The sequence below is a fragment of the Hydra vulgaris genome, chromosome 01 (genome assembly GCF_038396675.1).
Source record: "Hydra vulgaris chromosome 01, alternate assembly HydraT2T_AEP".
NCBI classification, from domain to species: domain Eukaryota; kingdom Metazoa; phylum Cnidaria; class Hydrozoa; order Anthoathecata; family Hydridae; genus Hydra; species Hydra vulgaris.
In genome coordinates this window covers 12,416,502-12,440,586 of record NC_088920.1, presented here as the reverse complement: position 1 = coordinate 12,440,586, position 24,085 = coordinate 12,416,502, and the positions used below count along the sequence as shown (strand labels likewise).

The 24,085-nt window shown below is 26.6% G+C and overlaps 1 protein-coding gene across 1 annotated transcript; it reads left to right on the top strand.

Moving 5' to 3' along the window:
* The first annotated feature begins 1,916 nt into the window (after positions 1-1,916).
* Positions 1,917-23,533, top strand: LOC105849188 (uncharacterized). Its single transcript, XM_065787421.1, has 9 exons — positions 1,917-2,055; positions 2,178-2,417; positions 7,423-7,730; positions 12,209-12,363; positions 15,246-15,438; positions 15,547-15,739; positions 20,026-20,116; positions 20,217-20,266; positions 22,274-23,533. The coding sequence occupies exons 1-9, from the start codon at positions 1,980-1,982 to the stop codon at positions 22,456-22,458; spliced, it is 1,491 nt and encodes a 496-aa protein (XP_065643493.1). The 5' UTR covers positions 1,917-1,979; the 3' UTR covers positions 22,459-23,533.
* Positions 23,534-24,085: the final 552 nt, after the last annotated feature.

The following is a 24,085-nucleotide window of genomic DNA, read 5'->3' as shown; positions in this document are numbered from 1 at the left end:
ATGGTTCATCGTCAATAAAAAGTATTTTTTTCCGGAAAATTGAAACTAATCATTTCCGTAAAATTGAACACCGCAAAAAACAGCATTTCGAACAAATATCTTTTTTTTTTTGCGGTGTTCTTTGCGGTGTTCTTTTAGGTGTTTTAGCTTTTTTATGACAACTAATACAAGCGTTTTTATTGATAATTTTGAGTATGGTTGTGATATATTGAATCGTTTTGCAAGACCACGTTTCGAAATACCAATCTTTAGAAAAAACAATTTTTTAAGATACTTTACCTGATTTTTAGTCATATTTTTTGATTTGTGACCACTTCCAACTTTACATTTTGATACTTTATTGTTCTCCTTTTTTTTTAATATGTTATACAAAGTAGATTTTGTTATATTTTCCATTCGAAAATGATTGACAATAAAGGTTTTATTCTGGATGCAAATCAAAAAATGCGTACATTTGTTTTTTAAGCGAATCTTTGTCATAAGCGTTTGTTTTTTTTTTTCATTTTTAAGTATAACTAAATGTAAAAATAGATAATGATACATATAAAGAGTGAAATTTGTAACTAAATAGGTGTGATTGGAAGTTTATTAAACTTTTCTTTCATATTTTTATAGTTAATAAAACTTTGTCTAAATTTTTAGTTATCACACTTTATTACTGAACACCCTTTACTTATTACTTGTAATGTTTTATTTAAAAGCTTAGTGTCCCCTGACCATTTGAAATTAGCATAAGTGGTTCCACTATTTAAAGATGGCGATGTTAACAATACTTTACTATAAGCGTATTTCAATACCCCATGTTTATCAAAACTTTCTCTTTACAAAACTTGCTAACCATAACGGTAAAAAAAGAAAAAAATTATACTTTTAGTCTTTAATAATGTGTATTCAATTAAATCCTGTTAATATTGAAAGAACATTAAGATCATGTTAACTTTTGTAGAATGGTGAGACGGATCACGCTAGATAATAGAGAGTAATAACGATTGTTTTTCTTTGTTTTTTTTAATGTAACAACCAGAGCCGATGACACTGGGGGCCGGCGGGCACATTCCCCTACTTTTTTTCTAAAGGACCTTAATTTTTTTAGAATAAACTAGATATAGAAGATTTTTTTAGAAAATACTATATAAAGAGGACTTTTTTTTTAGAAAATAACAATTGTGCATCTCCACTTTGAATTTTTTTGTATTAAACGTATTTTGTATTCAATTTTGTATTCGACGTTTTTTTAGCATAAGCACAAAAATCTGTATAATAGAAAAAAAATGTCAGTGCTGGTCGGGTGTTCTACATTTTTCCGAGAGGCGCGCAAAATGAATTTACCACTTTTAGAAAAGATTTGCCTAAGCAACTCTAAACAGTGTATTTTTTTCTATATAAAATATTTAGTATTCTTTTAAGAATTGATGAAATTCAATGCAAAAGTGCTGCTAGTAAACTACTTTTATTTTAAAAATTAAGTAATATCTTAGAAACCTTTTTTTTTTTGCACAATACCATGAAATTTGGCAAATTTCATGGTATTGTGCAGAAAACAATTTTTCTGAAAACATTAAAATAAAATAGTCTCTATTGATTTGAAGCGGGTAGACCAAGTATTAAATGAAATTGGCAATTCGAATACCAAAAGAAAAAAATATTGAATTCAATTACTATATAAAGAATTAAAAAAAAATATTTTTTTTAATCAAGGGGACAAATATTATAAACTTTTTTCAACCTTTTTCTTACTTTTTTCAAACTTATTATACTTTTTTCAACTTTATCATACTTTTTTATAATTGAAGAACATAAATAATTGAACTCTGAGTAACTGGAAAAAAGAATAACCTCTTTAATATTTTAAACTAAAACAGGAAAACATTCATTTATTATTCAAAAAGTTGTATCCAAGTTAATTTTTTTCGCAAGTTAGGAATTCAGTTAGGAAAGTATATATACACTTTTATCGTACATTTAAGTGATACCAAGAAATGGGACTAACTGCTCAAACATCTTTTACAACTTTTGAATCATTTTCTTTGTTGTTATTTGTTACTATTATACCAGGTTTGTAGCATTAATAAGGCGTAACGTTATAACATTGCTATGCTACGACTTTTCCGAGTATTTGTTTAAAACATTTAATCATATTTATATTTAGTATATTTATTTATTTATTTCGAATAAAGCTGTTCCACTTGTGTCCTGTGTTTCGTGGGGTACGTGGAGTGATGGATTTTACATGAATTATGGTCCAGCAGTGAGTGCAGCAACAAACACTCAATTATGTGGGAAATTTTGTTTTCAAAAGATTATTGACGGCGAACTTTTTGTTGGTGCTGTTTTTGGAAAGTTTTGCTTTTGTTTGATAAAATCTTTGGGATTCACATTTCAACCAAGTTCAACTTTCAAGTACCTTCAGTTTAAATGTAACACTTTTTAATTTTTATATATTATTCTACTTTTTTTACATTTCAAACTTTGTCATCTATAATACTTATACTATTTATTAAAATAATATGTTTTTGTTTATATATGCAAAGATTTGTAGCTATGTTAAGCCAACGGTATCTTTAAATATAAAAACATTGTACAGCAAAATATAATATGAAATCGAAACAAATCAATTAATTGCATAGATTCTTTGCATTTTATTAAATATTGCAATAAATATAATAATACCACAATGTTGTCGGAAGGATACCATGTTGTGATGTTTACATAGTAAAAAAAAATTATAAAAAGGTACTAAAAGTTAGTTTCAATTCAACTAATGTAAAAAAATAAGTTAAAGAGACTCTTTTCTCAAAGACCTCAAAAATACCATTTTAAATTACCCCAAAAATAACCCAAAACTACCCCTATAAGTTTAAAACAAAATTTTGAATATTTGGTGCATTTTATGCAACAAAGCTTCCTGAAAAATTTACACAAGAAGTTATAATGTCACAAGAAGACCTTATGATTGATGCAGTTTCAAAATTGCTGGGTGTAATAATATTGTTTACATAAGTGTGTTCTGTGATTTTAATTTGCAGTGAAGTGAACTTGCTTCGTTAAAAAGTGTCATTTTTACATTTATAATGGAATAGTTTTGCATGTGCCAGTGAGAAACAGCGACGGATCCAGGAAGGACGGGGGGAGGGAGGGAGTGGGAGGAAAGAGGTGGTGGCGGGTATGCATCCGCCCTCTACTAGAATTTGTGAAGCTTTTTGTTATAAAATTTAGAGGCCCTTTTCGTCAAATAAAGAAGCTTTTCTTTTTAATTTTTTTTAATTTTGGTATCAACATCCCCCCCCTCCCCTACCAAAAATTTCTGGACCCGTCACTGATGAGAAAGTTTTGCTAAGGCTTTTTTTTCAAATATTTCTTATTATTTATCTATTATTTACATATTCTAAAGATTATATTGAATATAAAAAACTCTTCCATTTAAATACAGTTACAAAAGTGTTTGAAGAGCAGCTTGTGTTTTTCAAAGTTATTAATAAACACTTCTCAAAGAATTCAAGTTATTATTAAAATACGTATATTAATTTGTTAAAATGCGTGGGAAAAAATTAAAAACTTGGTTGACTTGGACAAACTTACTGATGCAATAAAAAGTAATGCAGCTATCTGAAAATCTCTTTTATGTTGTTATAAGCTAAATTTCTAAACTTAAGCAAACAAGATTTTTTTTGTTGCACTAACTAAAATCCAAAAAAATTTTACTTTCCTCACTGCCAATTTTGCGATGAATTTAGAACAATTTTAATTTTGATTAAGCAAATAATGTCTGCATTTGCAAATCAGGCTTATATCTTCCAATGAAGGACTGGACCTTATGTAGCAAACCTAAATGTTGAGATTTAAAGTAGTTTTTGTAACTTATTTGATTGACGTGTTTATTGTATCATTAAACTAAATAAAACTTTTTTCTCGGTTTAATGTACTTGTGGTAAAAGTTTATTTTTAAAATAGAGAAGTTTCTCTTTCAAGAAATTGACATTGACGGTAGTTTAAAATTTAGAAAAGTTGAAATATTCACTTGTCTATTACTCTTTTCAATACGACTTTTAAAAAAATGAAAAATAAATATTGTCCGGAAATTGTTTCCTGAAAGTATAAAAAATATTAAAAAAGTCTCTAGTCAAGTTAGTCCCTAATCAAAACCTTCCCAGTAAAAATATCATTTTGTCCTAAAAGCTTATAACATAAAGGCAATCAAAAAGTTTTTTAATATAATAACTTAAATTATCCATATAAATCCATATAAATCTTCTATTCTCACAGAATAGAGGTATCATAGACGAAATGTTTTTTCAAAATTTTGAAAAATGTTCTAAATAGCGGCATTGTGTATCAAGTTTAAGTGGCTATGTTGAATTCAATTTTTGCGGTTACTTACTGTTTGTACTTGTAAAAGGTATGATGATGAAAGGTATGATTTATAGATTGATGAATAGATTAATAGAATTTTATTTTTTAGCAGTTTTTTTTAAAAAAAACATATATGGTTAACTATCATAACCAATTTCTTTTATAACAGCTTGTTTTCTTTTATATTTTTCTTGTTTTTCTTTTTCTTTCAACTCTTTTTTTTCAGCAGCTTTATTTTTACGTTCAATTTTTTTGTTATCTTCTTCTTCCTTTGCTTTTTTTTTAGTTATTTGAACCTCTAACCATTTGGATGAAGTTACAACGCATGGTAATTGTTCAACTTGTTTCACCTTTTTTTTCGTAATTGGTTGTTTTGGCCAAAACAACCAATCACGAAAACCAATTATTAAAGAAAGTGTGTAATGGATTTACATTTTTTATTATTTGTTTATTTGAATGTGGTGGATCTGTTGCTGATTTACTTTTACCGAATTCATCAATTATTACGCTTTTTCCGAATTCGCTAACATTACTAGATACATTTTCATTTTGCGCATTGCTAATATCTAAATATTGTTCTTTACCGATTTAATTGTTCGATACATTATTATTGGCTTCTATTAAATTACTGGTTTATTTAGAGTTATAGTTAAATTTCACTTTTTTCCAAAAATTAAATAATTCTCTGAAGTCAGTTTTTCCTCCCCATTTTTTATTTCCAGTTTTTTCAAACTGGATTAATACTTCAGGTGCAACGTTGTTTTCAAATATGTTTCTCACATTATTATGGCTTGAAAGATTCGTTTCATTATTATCAATTGTAGAATTCAATTTAATGCATTGAATTACTTTTTTATAATCAACATTGTTTACATTAAATGGGAATACTCCTTGTCAACCTAAATCCGTTAATAATATATTTTTTCATAGTTGAATCCATAACAAAATTATTCAACAACTTTGGTTTACTTTCTCTGCGAATTTAGTTAAAATTGTTATTCAATTTAAATTGTCGACAAATGTTCTGCCATTTTTTTTGATTGATCTAAAAACTGACACATGTAATGGTTGGAAGATGTATGTAGCATTAGGAAACAACGAAATCAAATGAATTCTTTCCGAAGACAATACATGCTGGGCTTTTTAGACAGATGCGAGCGATTTCCATCCATGAACATATGTATTGGTCATTGTGTATTAATAGATTTCAAATATGGCACTAACATATTTGTAAAAGTACTCATAAAAGCATTCGCCGGTCATCCAGCCGCTGTCGCTTTTACCGAGACCCCAACCTGTTGGAGCAGCAGCAGCAATAGTTTTTATTATTCGAGCATACTTGTACAATGTTAATGATGGTGCAAATTCATCATTTGCATTTACGCAAAATAGATTTGTAAGGTTTTCCTTATCGCTGTTGTTGCATTCTTCATAAACATTTCTTCCTCTAATGCCAATTACTTTTCCAGTTTTTGGTGCCAACTCAAAACCAGTTTCATCTAAATTAAAAACACGAGATGGATCATTAAGGTATTGCGCATCATCGCCTAATAATTCATACACCTTGTTAAACCATTTTCTTATTGATGCTTCAGTTATAAGACCTGGCTCTACTAATATGCTCAGCTCTACTAATATGCTCAGCTCGTTTTTGCAATAAATCCTTATGACTAAGCATAAACTTATAAAACCAGTTTTTGCTCAAGATATCATCTTTAAATAGTGTTTTTATACCTCGCCCTTTAACTATTTTTTGTACTGTCTTAATTAAAAAATTTTTTTTTATCGCAAAACCCATGTTAGCGCACTGAATTAACCAAGCAACCAATTCATTCTCTATTTCTTCTCCAAGGTATGATTTAAAGCCAGAATTTTGCTGTTTGGGTTCGTTTTTAACAGATAATTTGTCGCGTAAGGTACTTTCAGAAACATTAAACTTTTTGCTGACACATAAAATTTTTTCACCTTTATTTAAAGCTCTAAGTCCTTCATGCAGTTGGTCTTTGAAATGCAATAGCTTTTTTTGAATATTTGTTTTCTTTTTTGAACCTTGCATCTTATCGAATTCATTTCACATAATAAGTAAATATGAAAAACATATCAAATAAATACTCCCAAGGGTTAAATTACCTTTAATAGGTAAATTGGTTTAACTTGGTTTTTTAGAGAGAAAAACTTACTAAAACAAAACAAGTCCAAATAAACAAAAAAATAAAACAAAGTAAAACACGTTTATAAAAATGTTTCCATAAACGGTAAGTGCTAACTAATATAATTTTCGTAATTACCTACCGTGAAAAGGATTAAACAATTTTATACAAAAAATATTTTTTGATCAAATTTAAAATATTTGATGTTTTTACAATCTTAAATTATTACCAAAAAAATATATAGATTTTAAGCCATAACAAACACTAGACAAACTTATTTTACTGTTAAAGATTTTCTTAAGAAAGCAATAAGAAATCATTTGCGGGTAAAAAAACTCAAATCTTTAAAAATATATCTTTTTAAAAATACATTATTACTAAAGTAAGTCAGTTTTGTATTAAACACTACTAAAAAAATAGATTAAAAAAAAAAACATAAATTTTTTTTTCAAAAACCGCGGTAGGTGCTTCTTAAGGGGGTGCCATGACCCTATTTTATTTTGTACATTAAGTTTGCCTTTTCGTTTGCTGTTAGTGCTGTTATTCGCATTTGTTAGTAATTGTTTATTAATAACAAATGCGAACAACAGCACAAACATTAATAAATGAGTGTTTTCATATTTTTTTAATTTATTATAGCTTATTCTTTTTTTTATTCCTATTTAATTTAAGTTATGCTTGCTTTAGTTTAAAAAAAAAACATTGCTTTTGATTTTTTTGTTTGTTTAATTGGTTTATTTTATTTACGTGTTACTCCAATGACTAGTTTTTAACTAAATGAATGACATCGAATTAAATAAACGGATATATATATATATATATATATATATATATATATATATATATATATATATATATATATATATATATATATATACATATATTAAAATCTACCAAAACCGTTGAGTTTAAAATTTTTTAGTTTCCTATATTGACTCATCTAAATCGGTTTGCCGAATTGGTGAAACATTAATGTTCAATGTTAGGATGAGATTTTACAGCGAAGGAAACGACAAAAGCATTGTGTATTTTATAGACAATTTAAATGACCCGCTAAAAAAGTCAGGACGAATATATAACATTGATTCTATAAACTATGGGAGAAGCACTTATGACAGTAGAGTTTTAGGAAAGTATAATGAAACTAATCAGGCTAATTCACTTGAAGAATATTACGGCAGCGGAGGAGTTGATACAGAAATCGAAAATCTCTATACTCTCGTTACCAAGGTATCTTGTTGTCAAAACTATTAAACTTTAAAATATATTAATTATAAAGTTTTATTTTTTTAAGTTGTAAATAATTTTCAAATTATAATATTAAAATTCTAGTTCTTAATATAAAATCTAAAAATAAAATGTTGAAACAATTAAATATCAACTGCTAATTTTAAATCTAAAAATCGTTCAACTTTTTAATATATATTGATTATAAGAACAATTAAACAAAAAAGTCATAATATATTTAGAGCCATTAAAGCGCATCTTTAAAAACTGATCGGGTGACATCGGTTTTCATTAAGATAACTAAGTAATTTCTATCTAATAATACTCAGTGGGCACGGTACGTTTTTAAAACGTTTTTTAGACGTTTTTATAAGGTTTAAACCTAATAAAAACGTCCAAAGAACGTTTTTATGAGAAAGGGTATACCCCACTGGGTATACCCTTTCTCATAAAAAACAATTTAAACTAAATGACTAAAATATTTTCAAGTTGTTTTATATATATGCATATATATATATATATATATATATATATATATATATATATATATATATATATATATATATATATATATATATATATATATATATATATATATATATATATATATATATATATATATATATATTAGTAGTAGAAAATCACTTAACAAAAATTTTTTCCATTTAACACTGTGTTTCATCAACAAAGATTCATCAGAAATCTAAATTTAAATTTATATATATATATATATATATATGCATATATATATATATATGTATATATATATATATACATATATATATACATATATATATGCATATATATATATATATATATATATATATATATATATATATATATATATATATATATATATATATATATATATATATATATATATATATATATATATATATATATATATATATGATATTGAGTTTAGACATCGTGTATAAGAGTGTATGTTGTATTAATAAGGAAACATCAAACAATACGAATTCTCTTAATACAAATAATAATTTATTTTGAGAAATTTTCATTGGGTTATGGACACCAGCATCTTCAGCTCGTAAAATATAACAAATTTTTTTGAACGTTAAAAAATAGTTTAATAAAAATTTTTTTTAACTGACGTCAGCAGTTGAATGGCTTCTTTTTTTTTCGTTACGCAAGAATATAAAAAATGGAGTCCAAATTTAGTTTTGACAAATTGCCCATTATCGAGATTTATTCCGCCATTCGATGGGAAACATTGGTGTCTCTGTATTTCGAGTGCTTCTCGTACTTTACGGTCGAATTTTTTTATTTCAACTTAAAGAATTTTAGTTTTCTCCCAATTTATTTTTTCAGAGCAAAACTTGCTATGTGTTGCAATTGCTGACTGATAATGTTTGCCATCATTTAAACTACATTTTTTTTTTTTTTTTTTTGAGCAATTGCTTTCAACTAAATATGTACCAGGCTGGCTATTTTGGGGCAATCTAGATTTGTTTTTACATGTTAATATTGTTCTAAAATTAGGATTTGATTTAAAAACTACTCTATAGCCAACTTTTCTAAATATTTTACTTAACTTTGGTGATAGTGAAGGTATCCACGGTAATGATACTATTGGGAGAGCATTGTTCTCGGATTGAATTCTATTGCTCTTTACGGACCGTTTTTTCTTAATTTGATTTGCAATACTTTTTAGTTGGCTTTCGGTGTACCCATTTTCATAAAAACTTGAATAAGAAAGTTTATCTCATTTTTTAAATGTGTAACAAAAAGTTAGTCAAAACTTAACAAGAGAGCGAGGAAAAGCTCTAGAGGAAATTTATATAGTAACATTCCTAGATATAAATGTATTTTTTAGAATTCCAAGCATTTGATTAGCTTTATATGATGCTTTTTTGACTTGATCATAAAATTTAAGATCAGATGACAAAACTATACCTGAATCTTGTTCAGTTGTTATTACTTCAAACTTAATTTTCTGGTGTGTGCTAAGGTCATTTATATAGTAATCACATTTTTGTAAATTAGAACTCCCTAGAATATGCATTACTTTACACTTGCTTTTGTTGAGTTGTATTTGCCACATTCTTGTCCAATCTGTAATCTCATTAATATCTCTCTGCAGTTGTTCACAGTCTTTTTTGCTTTTAATTGTGGCAAGTATCTTTGTGTATCAGCGTACATTTTACAAACGTTGTTTATCTTATCAGGCAGATCATTAACGTAGATAATAAACAAAGTAGGTCCTAAAACAGAACCCTGAGGAACACTGCTAGTGACAGGAACCCAATCAGATATTGTTTCTCCTTAAACAACACGTTGTCGACGATTTGAAAGGAAAGAGTTTATCCAAGAAGAAAGTTTACCAACAATTCCGTATTTTTCCAGTTTAAGTAATAAAGGTTTTTGCGGTACTTTGTCAAAAGCTTTAGCATAATCAAGGAATATAACTGTCGATTTTTTATTTGGTTTTGCAAAGGTTATATAATCCATAGTTTCCAAAAGATTTGTGACACTTGATTTATATGTGCAAAATCCATGTTGACAAGTAGATATAAGATTATTATGGGATAAATGTTCTGTGATTTTATCTCTAATTATTTTCTCAAGAATTTTACAAGTAACAGAAGTGAGGCAGACTGGTCGATAATTTGCTGGACCTGTTTTGCAGCCTTTCTTATATAATGGAGTAGCATTGGCGTCTAACCAGGACTCTGGTAATTCAGAATGATCAATTGAATGTTGAAATATAAGCGATAACACTTTTGAGGAACTGATGGACTTACGCAGTCAATGCCAAACGATTTGTTTGCATCTAATTTGAGTAAATGTGATTCTACTAGAGATTCATCTATTTTTAATGAACTGATTGTGTTTGATGCTCTGTTTGGGAAATGCAGTATTGTGTGTACATTTCCGGTTGTGAAATCGGATTGAAATTGCAAATTTAATCCATTTGCTATATCCACTTTCTTTATGCTAATATCTGATTCAGTGATCAATGCATTAATAGAGCTTGATGATGAACGTTTAATCTGTCCATTTTTTGTAGGATTCATTAATACTTAAATTTTTAAACATAGCAATCCAATCATAACTATTAAAAGCTTCATTTAGTTTTGCATAGTTACCTTTTTTATAACATAATTTTGAGAAAATAAATGGGGTTGAGTAATTTGATTTTTCAATAATGAGATTCCATTTGAGCAGTAAGTGACATTGTGTTGCACATCCACGAGGCGGATCAAAGGCTATTTTACTTATTTTGTCTGGAGAGTCTGTTATTACAAGATCCAATGTGTTAATGCATTTATCTTTCTTAATTATAAATGTTGGTGAGTGTATGCATTGATACAAAAACGAATTATTGAGTGTGCCAATAAAATTTGCTTCAATTGGTTTGCTTGGTCCTTTGAAGTTTGTTTAATAGTCATCATTCCAAACAATGTTAGGATAGTTAATCGTCTGTGAGTAATAGTCCCGAAAAACGGTTACTATCAATAGATTTTTTAGCTAAAGTTATACAATTGTTAATTACTTTAGCAGTTTCCTCCATCATTTTTGGTGGGCGGGATATACAACCAATCAGCAACTTATTACTTTTACTGATTGGGTGTGAAAGCCATAGTTATTTAGATTGTTTAAAAGTAAAGCGAGAATGAATTTGAGAAAAGCTTAATTCAATTACGTTTTGGCAAGTTCTTGAATAAATAGCAACTCCTCCTCCATTACCATTTCTGTCATGTCTAAAAAGACCATAATTTAAAGACTTAATGAATGCAAAATATCTTGAACTGTCTTAGCTTCTTCTTTTTTTTCAAGTAGATAACTTTTGTTTGATGAGATTCCAACAAATATGGCTTTTTTGGACTTATTTTCGCTAATTTTAGAGTTTTCTGATACTGCTTTTATAATTGCAAGATTTTGGGGAACCAGGTTTGGTAAATGATCAGGCAATATCCAGATATGAAGGTTGTGTTGATTGAGTGGTGCCTTTTGCTGTTAAACTTTCTAGTTTGGAAACTTTATCATTTAGTTTACTTATAATATTATCCATCTTTGCATTTCATTACGAAAACATTCAACTTCAGATTTAAGTTCAACCACACATTGTTTTAATTCAAACAACCATTCATCCAAAAGTTTGATGGAAACATTTTCCATGTTTTAGGCTGGATCAACTGATGGACCATTAGCCATTTTTAGATCCACCAGGATGCTTTATATATATTATTTACATATCTCTTATTACACAGAGACTTGTAAACACAGTATTGAACTTAATAGCACAAATATAAAACATTAAGTTTTATATATATACATATATATATATATATATATATATATATATACATATATATATATACATATATATATATATATATACATATATATATATATATATATATATATATATATATATATATATATATATATATATATATATATATAACGCTTCAAAATATTTATACACATGTTACGATACGTTTTTTATGTAATAGGTAGGCGACATGTCCGCTGAAAGTAAACAGACAGAATGGGCAGTGTTGATTGTCTCAAGTAGTAAAAGACTTCAGTTTACTCTTACTCCATTTATTGTTATACGTCCACCAATGAATTGCAGTTTAATTACAAGTACATCATCAATGCTGAAAAAGTAATATTTTTTTCAATATTTTTAAATTACATTAGAATAAGTTAGACTGAATCAATCAAAGTAAATTTTAATACACATATTTACTATACAAAAAAAGTCCAACTGTTTTAATTCTCTAGCTCTTTATAGGTTCATAAAAATTCAGGAATTCGCCATCTTCTATATTAAATACCATTCGTATTTTTTTTAATTACTACAACTTTTTCTAGCTTTTGTAATAAGTATTTTTTAGTCTTTTTTTAAATAAAACATTTTTATCTATTTTAATTTGGCAGATTAGTTATTATGTTATGTGTTATTACAGTGCATATATATTATGTGTTATTACAGTGCATCAAACATGGAACATATTTGGGAGGAGAATTTTATCCTTTCGCTCATTGACCTCTGTTTTTTTTTCTGCTCAAATCACTGACTAAAATTGACCATATGTTGAGAATCTAAGATTGTTTTAAATAGCTCTATTTTGTCATAAAATACCCAGTGGCATAATAAATATATAATCTTCATGATCTGGTATATTTGTTGTGTACCAGAGCCAAATATCAGATAAATAATTTCTTATTTAAGATGAACAGAAAAAACATTTTTTACTTTTAGAAAACTTTTAGAATGTTTAAAAATCAGATTTAAATCTAGATCAAATAATAAGAATGATAAAAACACTTTTACAAACATGCTTCTTTAACATCTATTTGCTTCTTAAACTAACAGTTAACAAAACTGTAATGTGGTACGACAAAAAGCTTTTGCTCGTACTTGTTTGTGTCGACCAGCAACCGTATTCATATATGTGATTTTTGCCACAATTAATCTTTATAAAAACACAAATTAATTAACTTAGTTGAGATAAATTAGTAAAACTAAAATCAAAATTCAAATAAATTATTATTTTATAATAGGCTTCTTACACATTCAATTTCATAATTCACTAATTAACTTCAAAATTGTATTTAAACAAGTATTCTTTATTCTTCATATTAAAAATTGGTCTCAAATATTAATCAAATGTTTCAAATGTTTTTCTTTTTCTAATTGTTATATATTTTTGATATTTATAAATGCATGTTAGCATGTTGCGTAAAAAAAAAAATTACCTTAGAAACTTTATTTAAAAAAAAAAAAAAAAAAATTGCAGGCAAAAGAACGATCCGTTAATTTCACATTTTCTTTTGAGGTGTATGCAACATAGCTAATAATGTTTTTTTTTAAACTTTACCGAATCAAAAAAGAAAAAGAAACTTTGAACAAGCTGAATGAATGCCACAAATTCGGCAGAATTTCTGTAAATAGTAAAGAAAAAAAAACATTAAACCATGCTGCATCAGTTAAAAATATATTTATAATTATATATATATTTATATTATCAATGTTGGACTGGTATACCTAAAATGTATTTGTTTCTTTTAAATATATTTTAGGACTGGTTTATATATAGATAAACCAATCTTAAAATTTATTTAAAAAAAATAATAATACATTTTAAGGACTCCAGTCCAACATTGAATTTACTAGGCCACGGAAAATTTTTCATGACATAAATTTAATAACATAATAACAATTTAACAAGCGTATTTATTTAACATAGCTATAAGCAAATAAAGTATTGGAGTTTGCTTTATGTCTAAAATTCAAACATCATAAAACACTGCATCCAAACCTAATATTAAGTGTATAAGTCTTTATAACCTCATAATAATGAAGGCTATGGGGAAATCGGGGGCAAGATGATTACGTTAACAATTTAAGTTGTTTATTACTTTATTTTTAAGGACAGTATTAATTTTACATAAACTGTTCAATTAACAATTTGTGCCATTAAATAAATTACAATTTAATTTTCCCACAACCATATCAAATTTTCATGTTGCCCAGAACCGGGGCAAGTTAGTTTTGACCTTGGGGCAAGACGACAACTCATATTTGGAACATTCCTCACGCCTCCACTCTTGGCATTTACAGCACTAGATCTATTTTTCTGTTGGAGGGTCACAATATTCCACTTCGCAGTTTTCTTTCAATTATTATCAGCTTTGTCGCATAGTTTTCTTTCTATTATTTGCTCGTCGTCTTGCCTCCTTCCTCTTGCTCCGAACTGTCTGTTTTTGAATATTCGTTTTTATTGCCATGAAGGAAGGCAATTAATTGACATTTATTCATGGTAATAGATAGTATTAGAATTAATTAAACTCAAAATATGAACTGAAACAGGTAAGATAGAAATATCTTACCTGTTTCAGCAGCAGAGCTTATTTACACTTGCATAAAAGTTAAGAAGTATCAGCGTTAAATAAACAAAGCTTCACAACTAAAGCAAAAGTGGCGGTTTCGATGTTCTTACGCTATTGTTAAACGAACAATCGACAAGGGAGCATGCATTGTTTTGTTTGTGCTGATACCAATTGAGAAACTGAAAAATAAAGATATTTTTTATCTTGCCCCGCTCTTTATCTTGCCCCGGCCTCCCCTACTATTTGATCTATTTTTGAAGTATAGAGAAGTAGTGTTAATTTTAAATTGTTTTAAAGTAAGTAATTTAATTTTTTTTAATTGTTTAGTTTGATGTTGTGTTATTATGAGCTATTATGCAATGGTTTATTATGCATTGCAAAATTAAATAATTTTTTATCATTTTACATTTATTAAAAATCGGTGACATGGTCAACCATATTTTTTTTTTTTGCAAAGGCTATCCCTAATTTTTCCCCCGTCTAAATCCAGTTTTGGCAAAGTTTATAACATCTTTTTTTTGATTGAAAATTTTATTATAGTAGTTTTTTGTTGTATTGTATAATATTCCTGTAAAATACCAACTATAAATACATATTTTGCAAATTATATAACTATTTGTATATTTATACAGTTTTTTGTTGTTCTCTTAGTGACCGGTTTTATGTAAACTTTACTCTAACTACAAGTGTTAACTGCACAGCAGATCTGAAAAATATTTATCTGCTCTTGCATCCTGAAAAAAGGTTTATATATAAAGGAATAATTTGGGATAAAACTACAAGTCGTGTATCGTTAATTATGCCAACATCAGTGATCGTTAATGAGAAATATATTTCAATATATGTAAGTGTTATTTATATATAATAGTACATAAATACCAAATTATACAAATATACTAATATATTTATTCGTATTACCTATTATTTGTTATAATTTGTTTCATTATGTTAGCTCAGTCATTTAAGAATTGATACTACTTTGAAGTTTTCTGCTACTTTTGATAATAATGTTACAACGGCTGTAACTGGTACAACCAACTTGACGGTTCTTGCAACTTTGGTATTTTGCGATTATGTTAATAATGTAACAGTTAACAAGTCAAGAACTTTTATATTTAAAAGACCTCTTCGCCAAATTAAGCAAGGTAATTTTTTTATAACTTTTTTAAAACTTATTTTTTTTATAACTATTTATATTATCTGTTATATTTTTTTTTGTTAGTTGTTATAACTCTTAAATACGTCATAACTCTTTTATTTGTTGTTTAAATATTGTTGATCACCATGAAAACCATGCAACATTGCTCATTCGCGTATTTTATAACAACTAAACACGCAGATTTATGAGAGTATTTTATTACAACTAAACACGCAATTTTACAGAAAACTTAACACGCAACAATAACTTTGAGTACTGGGTACTGGATTCTAAAATCGCAATTATTTAAGACAAAATAGAACGGAGTGCAAAATCTTTTGTAATTGTTTTGAGAGCAAACTGTTTTGTAATAAAAAATAAAATAAATAAATAAAACATTTTTGTGGTAAATGAAAAAACCTTGAACTAAACAATTAATTTCATTTTTTTTTTTGAAAAAATTTTGATAACTTCGCAATTTTTGTAAAACCTTCGAAACTATAATTATTAAAATGCTTTTTAAAAAAAAAATTTTTGATTATGTTTTGTTTTGAATTTGTTTGTTATGTTGGGTTTTATACTACGTCATAACATTTTTAGTGAAAACATTTTATAAAAGTTCTTTTTATCAGTAAGGTAGTGTCCTAGACTAAAGCACATTTTCGCAAATTTAACTCATTTTTCTCTACTGAAACTCGCTATTTAATTCACTGATCACTTGAGTACTATAGTCTCTAGAGACTCTAAGGAACTAGAACTCAAGTTTACTTTTCAAGTTAGACCTACTTTGAGTCTATGCACTCAACTAACCACTCAATTGGTTTTAAATTAACTACTCAACTGTGATTAGCTACATAATTTATGCTGCATAATTTAAGCACAAAATGTGATAAGTTACGAGCAGTTACGAAAGGGATGTAATCAGTTACAATAAATTACAAACAAATTGTGATAAATTACTAACATTTATAAAACTATTGTGATTAAATACTAAAAAAGTTTATTCATTCACAAAAAATTATAAACAAGTTTTACAAAAATAACGAAAAAATAGTCGTAATGGTGCTGTAGAATTAACAGCTTTTAATGTAGTTTTTTCGGGTCAATTATTATACCAAAAGAAAAATTTTCTTAATTCAATGACTTTATAAAAATAGTGGTTTTTTATCTATTTGCAACAGTTTTTATGGCAGCTCAACAAAGAAGTGCTAAATCTGACTTTTTTTTTAACTTTTTATGATCAAAATTAAAGATTCAAGAAATAAAAGAAATTAAAGATAAAAACTTCAGAGGTGTTTAACATTGATAAAACAAAACCATTAAAAAAGACAATTACTGCGATGCTCCAACAAGAAGCTCAATATTTACTAGAAATACAAGCAAAATAAAATGCAGTAGACTAGAAATCAGGCCAATTTAAAATTATTCAGCCCGTAAATGCAAAATGAAACTCAAACTACTTAATCCTCAAACTTTACAGAACCAACAAGCCAACTTTACAGAACAAAGTTTAAAAGATGCCACAAATAAACTGTTCCATATGATGTAGAACTTCATGAACTTGTGCATCTGATGCAGATTCTTGAAAACAGCTGATTGGAAATCAGTGACAGACAGCTTCCCAATTCAGTTGTATTACTTATGGCATTTATTTGAAAGAAACCAACAATTGTTCAATAATGTATGTTCAAACTCGTCATTACTTTGAGATGAGCTTATTGAAGAATTTAAATAGAGAATCAGGAGCAAAAGAGCTTGGAAGTACATTGCAACATAGCACATTTACTTCATTCATTATATCAAGGTAAACTGTTCAAAATGTTTTTGTTAGACCAAAACATTAAGACACTTTGTCAGTAGAGACCCATCAGCTGTTGAGTTCACAGCATGAGCTTCAGAATAAATGGTTAATTAAATACAACTTGAGATAGACGAGGAAAAACACAAAAATCTTGCAATATCTCTACTAGTCGAAATCTACTTGTAGATGTTAAATTGCAGAAATTAATAGCGTATGATGACGTGTCTGCGTGCATAAAAATAAATAACTAACTGCTGCTACAAAACATCTATTTAGTTGTTCTGGAGACTACAAAAGACACTCATTAAAAGACTAGCTTGAGTTCGTCCACGCCTTTTCCAATACCATATCTAAGAAACCAATAGTTGTAGTTATGAGTTGGCATGAAAATTGTGTTTTTCATATCAATTCATAACCACAGTTCTTAAAATAAAATCTTGGCACAAGTGTTGGTAAAACTAAACTCATGATTTTATTGACTTACTCTAAATTAGATATGTTTTTATGCACATTCTTATTAAAATTGAAACCAATGAAGGTACCCTGATAAAAACTGTTTAACAAATACTATTTTATTATTTAGGCTTGTTTGCGTTGCAAAACAAGCCTAAATAATAAAATAATAAATTTGCATTGTTATAATTTATAATATAATTACTTTTTATACATTTGTTTTATACTTTAATTAATTTTTCGTTTACTTTAGTTAACTTTATTGTTTTTTATTTTATTGTTTGTTTATTATCAATTGTTATATGTATAGATCTATTAATGATTTAACTAATAAATTATTGATTTAAATTATTGACTCAAATTTTTTTTTTAATAATAACTTTATATCATCAAGTATATATTGTTTTTTATATCATTAAGTTATTATTGTTATTATCATTATTATTAAGCATTATTATTAATTTTATTTTTTTATATATTTTTGTTGAGTATATATTATTTTATATATTATTATTAAGTAGGTATTATTATATATTAGGTATATATATTAATATATATTTAGAATATGTTTTTATATATTATCATTAAGTATATATTATTTTATAATAAGTTATTGTTATTATTATAAAGTATATACTATTTTTATTATTCACGTCAAGTGCAATCTAATTGACAAAAATTATAATCTACCTTTTAGTTACTGAATGATTGCTCCCCGACTCTATATAAAATGTATGACATTTAACATGTTGCTAATTTAAACTTAACTTAAGTTAACTCATTCATACAACCATTTTTCTATTAAAATCAAATCTTGCTAACCTCATAGAATCCTCAAAATGTAACAATTTAATATAACAACTAAATTCAGTCAGGGATGGTTTCCAGGAAACGGGGTTGTTGGCTGTCATATCCCCTCTCCCTTAAAAAAGATTATATTCAACTTTTAGTTAGTTTTTTTATAAATCTAATTTGACACATTTCTGCCAGATTTTCAGCTTAGTATGGCGACCAAAACTTTGTAAGAATTTGCATCCCCTTCCTCATTTTATTCCTAAAATTGCCCCTCAATGCAATTCAACCGTAAGATGGTTAACAAAGTTATTTATTTAACCACAAGACAAAGACACAGAAATTTACTTCTATATTAATAATGCTTCTCTTTGATTTTACAGATATTTTTTAATATATTAGCAGATATTTTTTTTAAGACAAACATTTTTATTTGCAATACATTTTTTTGGCTTGATTTAGTAGATGACTATTGCACAAACATTTTGACAGTATCTAAAAAAGGGAAAAGATCTGCTTGATTTTTTAACTGCGACTCAACAGTATCAAATGTTATTTTATTTTACAATAGGTATATAAATATGTTTAGCTTGTTTTGCTGTATGATTAGTGATATTTCCTGAATATAAGATAAGGAATGAATATAATCTTTGCCATGTTTTGAAACGTTTAGGGGTGACTTTAGTAAAAATAAACAGAACTTGCAATTAATTTTTGTAATTTTGCTGCAGAGCAAATTAAATTGCCCTCTTTAAACAAATTTTAATTGCCACACGTTCAGCAAAAAGCGAACACAAAATTTTTTACACATTGGTTTTACCATGAAAGCATAGAAATGAGGTCGTCAAAAAATTGCTGTATGTATACGTATTAATATTTTAGATACCAGGGTTTGAATAATACTTTTTTTTGTGCTAAGAAATGACCTCTTTTATATGAAATCAAAATGAAAGTTCAATCCAGCTGAGGCTTCTTAAAAAAATATTTTTGAGTAAGGCTGTTTCATAATTCAACTTAAGTAGGATAATCAACATTTATTACAAACACTTATTATTAAAATGAGAATGCAATATATTTTACTAAAATGCATAAGCAACACATTGTTAATGTTTTATTAAATAAAATTTGATAAAGTGGCATTAAAGTAAAATGCAACGCAAACTTTAAGACAAAAAAACTTTTTTGCTTTTATTTTACAATGTTTTATATATTTTAGTTATGTTGGTACTTGGTGTATTTTTTTATAGAAATAACTACTTTCAGTCTTAAGTCTGATATCAATGTTACAAATTTTGAGACAACGACCCACTTATTTTATTGCCAACCCATTCAAAAAAGGTTATTTTACGTTATTCATATTTTTTAATTTGATTTTATATGTACAAGTTTTGTTTATTGTTATTAGCTAAAAAAAGTTCTTTATTTTAAATTGTTTTAGGCAACAAACAGCATGTTATCAAAAAGAAAAACGAAATGGTTTTATAACTTGTAAGTAAGCTTTTGATACGGTTCTAGAGTATTTTATTCTCATTAAACGCAAAATTTAGATAAAATGTCTTGTATAAAAAATAACAAAAAATTACTTTACGTTTACCTCGAAAAACCACTTTGTGCAGATCATTTATTTTACTTTGCAGAATGATTAATATTTACATGTATTCTATTTAATGCGAATATTTAATGTAAGTAATATTTATATTAAATAAAAATAACATTTTTATTTAACATATATACTAAACAATCTATGACTTCTAAAATTAAAAAAATGTGTCTGGAGTCTAGCAGTCATGACCCGAAAAATACAAATCTTAGTAAATCTGACCACACTGACCTTTTCTATACTTATTCCTTACTTTAATACATTTTCGTAAGAGGTAGAAAAACAGTTAAATACAAATATTAAAACTGTACTCATTGTTTACCTTTTGAAACTATAAAATAAATTTTCTATTATACTTAACTTTTAAAAACTTTTAACGTTTCGGTAGACATTGCGCGAATCGCTATTTATCAACAAATTAGATATAAGTACCAGTCTAAATAATATTTAGATTATCCGCTTGAAATGTGTTAATTAAATACCCTTGGTATAAATAGTTTGGTATAAAAAGTTGGTATAAAAACTTGATATGACTTAAATATGTGGAATAACGGACTGTGGAATAATGTTATATATAAACTTATATATAACATATATATATATATATATATATATATATATATATATATATATATATATATATATATATATATATATATATATATATATATATATATATATATATATATATATATATATATATATATATATTATGTATCATCTTGGTTATTTTTTTACAAATCCGGAAAATTGGTTGGGTAAAATATTCGGAATATATTTTTCTTTTAAATTTGCTTTCAGCTGAGTTGTTTCAAATTCTTTTTAATTTAAGTATAAAATCCATACTTATACAAGTTTAGGAATATATTTTTGTAATATATACAAATATATTACAAAAATATATTCCTAAACTTGTATAAGTATGGAAAACGTTTTGGCTGTCCGAAAAAAATAAAAGTTGAGAAAAATCCGGAAATATATGGACTTTGAGTGACATTCTTATCTTATTTTGTCGTTTCTCTATATAAGAATCAACTCTACACGGTTTTCAGTTTAATGATTGCCAAGGATACAAAAATGCAACAAAACCTTAAAAAACTTCCATAATAAACTGTAAATAAACGTCATTTACTCAGTAAAATTATGTATACATTAGGAACTTTCTAGAAAATAAAACGAAAAAATATATATATATGTATGTATATATATATATATATATATATATATATATATATATATATATATATATATATATATATATATACATATATATATATATATATATATATATATATATATGTATATATATATATATATATATATATATATATATATATATATATATATATATATATATATACTACATAGTGTTATTGTAATTGCTTCTTTCTAACACTATGATTTTAAAAGTCTCATAGAAGTGGTATTTAGGTTAGAATAAATTATAATAAAATAGTTTTAAAAATTAATATCCTAATAATTATAGGCTCCTTATTCAAATATTGTAGATAAAAAAGTTATGTTAGTAACAATATTTATGTAATATTTTTACTAACATAACTAATATTCTTATAATATTTGAAATATTAGTAATGCTAATTTTAGTGCTTTGACTATATTGTAATTAATTGTTAATAACATTATTATTTTATATAACTATTAAATTTTTATGGTTATTGTATTTATATAACTTTTTATAATATTATTTATTAATAATTTGAGAACAAGTATAAACAGTTAAAGTCAAATCTATCACTATCATAAAATTGTTAGACATAAAGAGACTTTACTTTTAACAGTCAGGATTAGCCCAGACTGTTTAAAAGCCTGATCCCTATTCCATAATCTGTATCCCATAAAACATATTTACATGCTTACTTACATATTTATTTTAGATTTACCGATACAGTTTCTGGATGTTATCGGCTACAACCCAATAACAAAATATGTTTACGGAAAAACCTTCCATGATCACATTGTTGAGCTAGACTTTAACAGGAAGATACCAGCTGGAATCATATCGAGTGTTAAATGGAGTAAAATAAAAAGTGATACCAACTTTCAACTGAAAAACAGATAGAACATGTACTACATGAAGCCTACCACCCCTTTCCCCCTCCGCAGGTTGTTAGTGTTTATTATTAATTTTGACCTAAGTTTTTTTCACAGACCGTCAAGGTTCTGTAAAAACAATTGTTTTCTTTACTTCACATGTTTCCTTTCCTTAACTTAATATTAGAAAATTCAGCAGTCCATTCAGCAGATAGTGGAAAATAAAAAAATTCCTAACATTGAAAGCGTAAGGTGATACTATTTGCTAGCTATGTTACCATAAATATATCAATATTCGGCAGCTATGATACCAAAAAACATTTATATGTTGCTCAAATGTTAGAGGAGTTCGTATAACAATTAACCTAATTTATTGCAAATGTTGTTGAAAAAGAATAAACTAACTGTTTTTAATAAAGATTGTTTAGCGTCGTATTGTTGCTTTTTTGAAAATGGCTTATTTAAAACAACTTTTTTTGTTTAGTACTGAGGCAAAAGTGTTTACAGAAGACTTACATTGTTTACATTTTTTTAGTTTTAGCAGAAAATAATATATTTTATAAAAATAATATAATTATAAAAAGCTTTAGTTAAAATTTTTTCACCCTACAAAATGTGAAATACTTTAAAGTTTCGGAGTTTAAGTTTTTAAAATGAATAATGCAGTTAAACTCAAGTGGTTCGAACCCTCAATGAATCTTAAAACACGTTCGAAATACAAATGTTTTCAAACTAAAAAAGTTCATTTTGAAATATAATACTTTAAAGAGACCGAAGATTACTTCGATTTAAATTATTTATTGAAGTATAGGAATTCAACTGTATATGCTTAATATAAAATAGCAGTAAGGAACTTGTTGAACAAATTATTATTAGTAAATGCATAACTAATAACAATTAATTTAATATATAACGCAGGTCAACAGAAATAGCTTTGTGTTGCCTGGATACAAATTTTGACGCTGATTTTAAAATTGCTAATAGATTTTTTGTAGCACGTATAATTTTTGTTAAAAATGATTTTTACTATTATACAGCTTTATTTTTTTATTATTTGTTAATGTTATGATTGGATCGGAATAAAATATCGCTATAACCATTCATCTAATCTTTGTATATATACCAGTTTTACTGGATTTTCTGCATAGCTTTTAGTTTGGACTTTGATGTGAAGTTTTATACTAGTATTATATAAGACGCATAAGCTAAAACACATTTTTCATTATTGTCTTATAATATTAATTGTAGTATTATTTACAAGTTTTATGATAAAGACATATATGCAAACACAGAGGTTTTTAAAGGTGACAAAATAAACCTTGGGCTAATATGCACTCTTTGTTCAAACAGTAACGCAGTAACCATTGTAACAGTAACCATTGCAACATTAACAGTAACCATTGTACATTGTACATTGTCACATTGTACATTGTACATTGTACATTGTAACATTAACGGTAACCATTGTAACAGGAACAGTAACCATGGGTGACAAAAATAAACCATGGCCTAATATGCACTCCTTATTCAAACAGTAACGCGGCTGGATAAACAAAAATAAATCTTCAATGCCGTTTGCCAATCCTATGGTATCGACAAAGCCGAAAGATCATAACGCGTCACATAGTTAGACAAAAATCTTGAACTACTAAGTT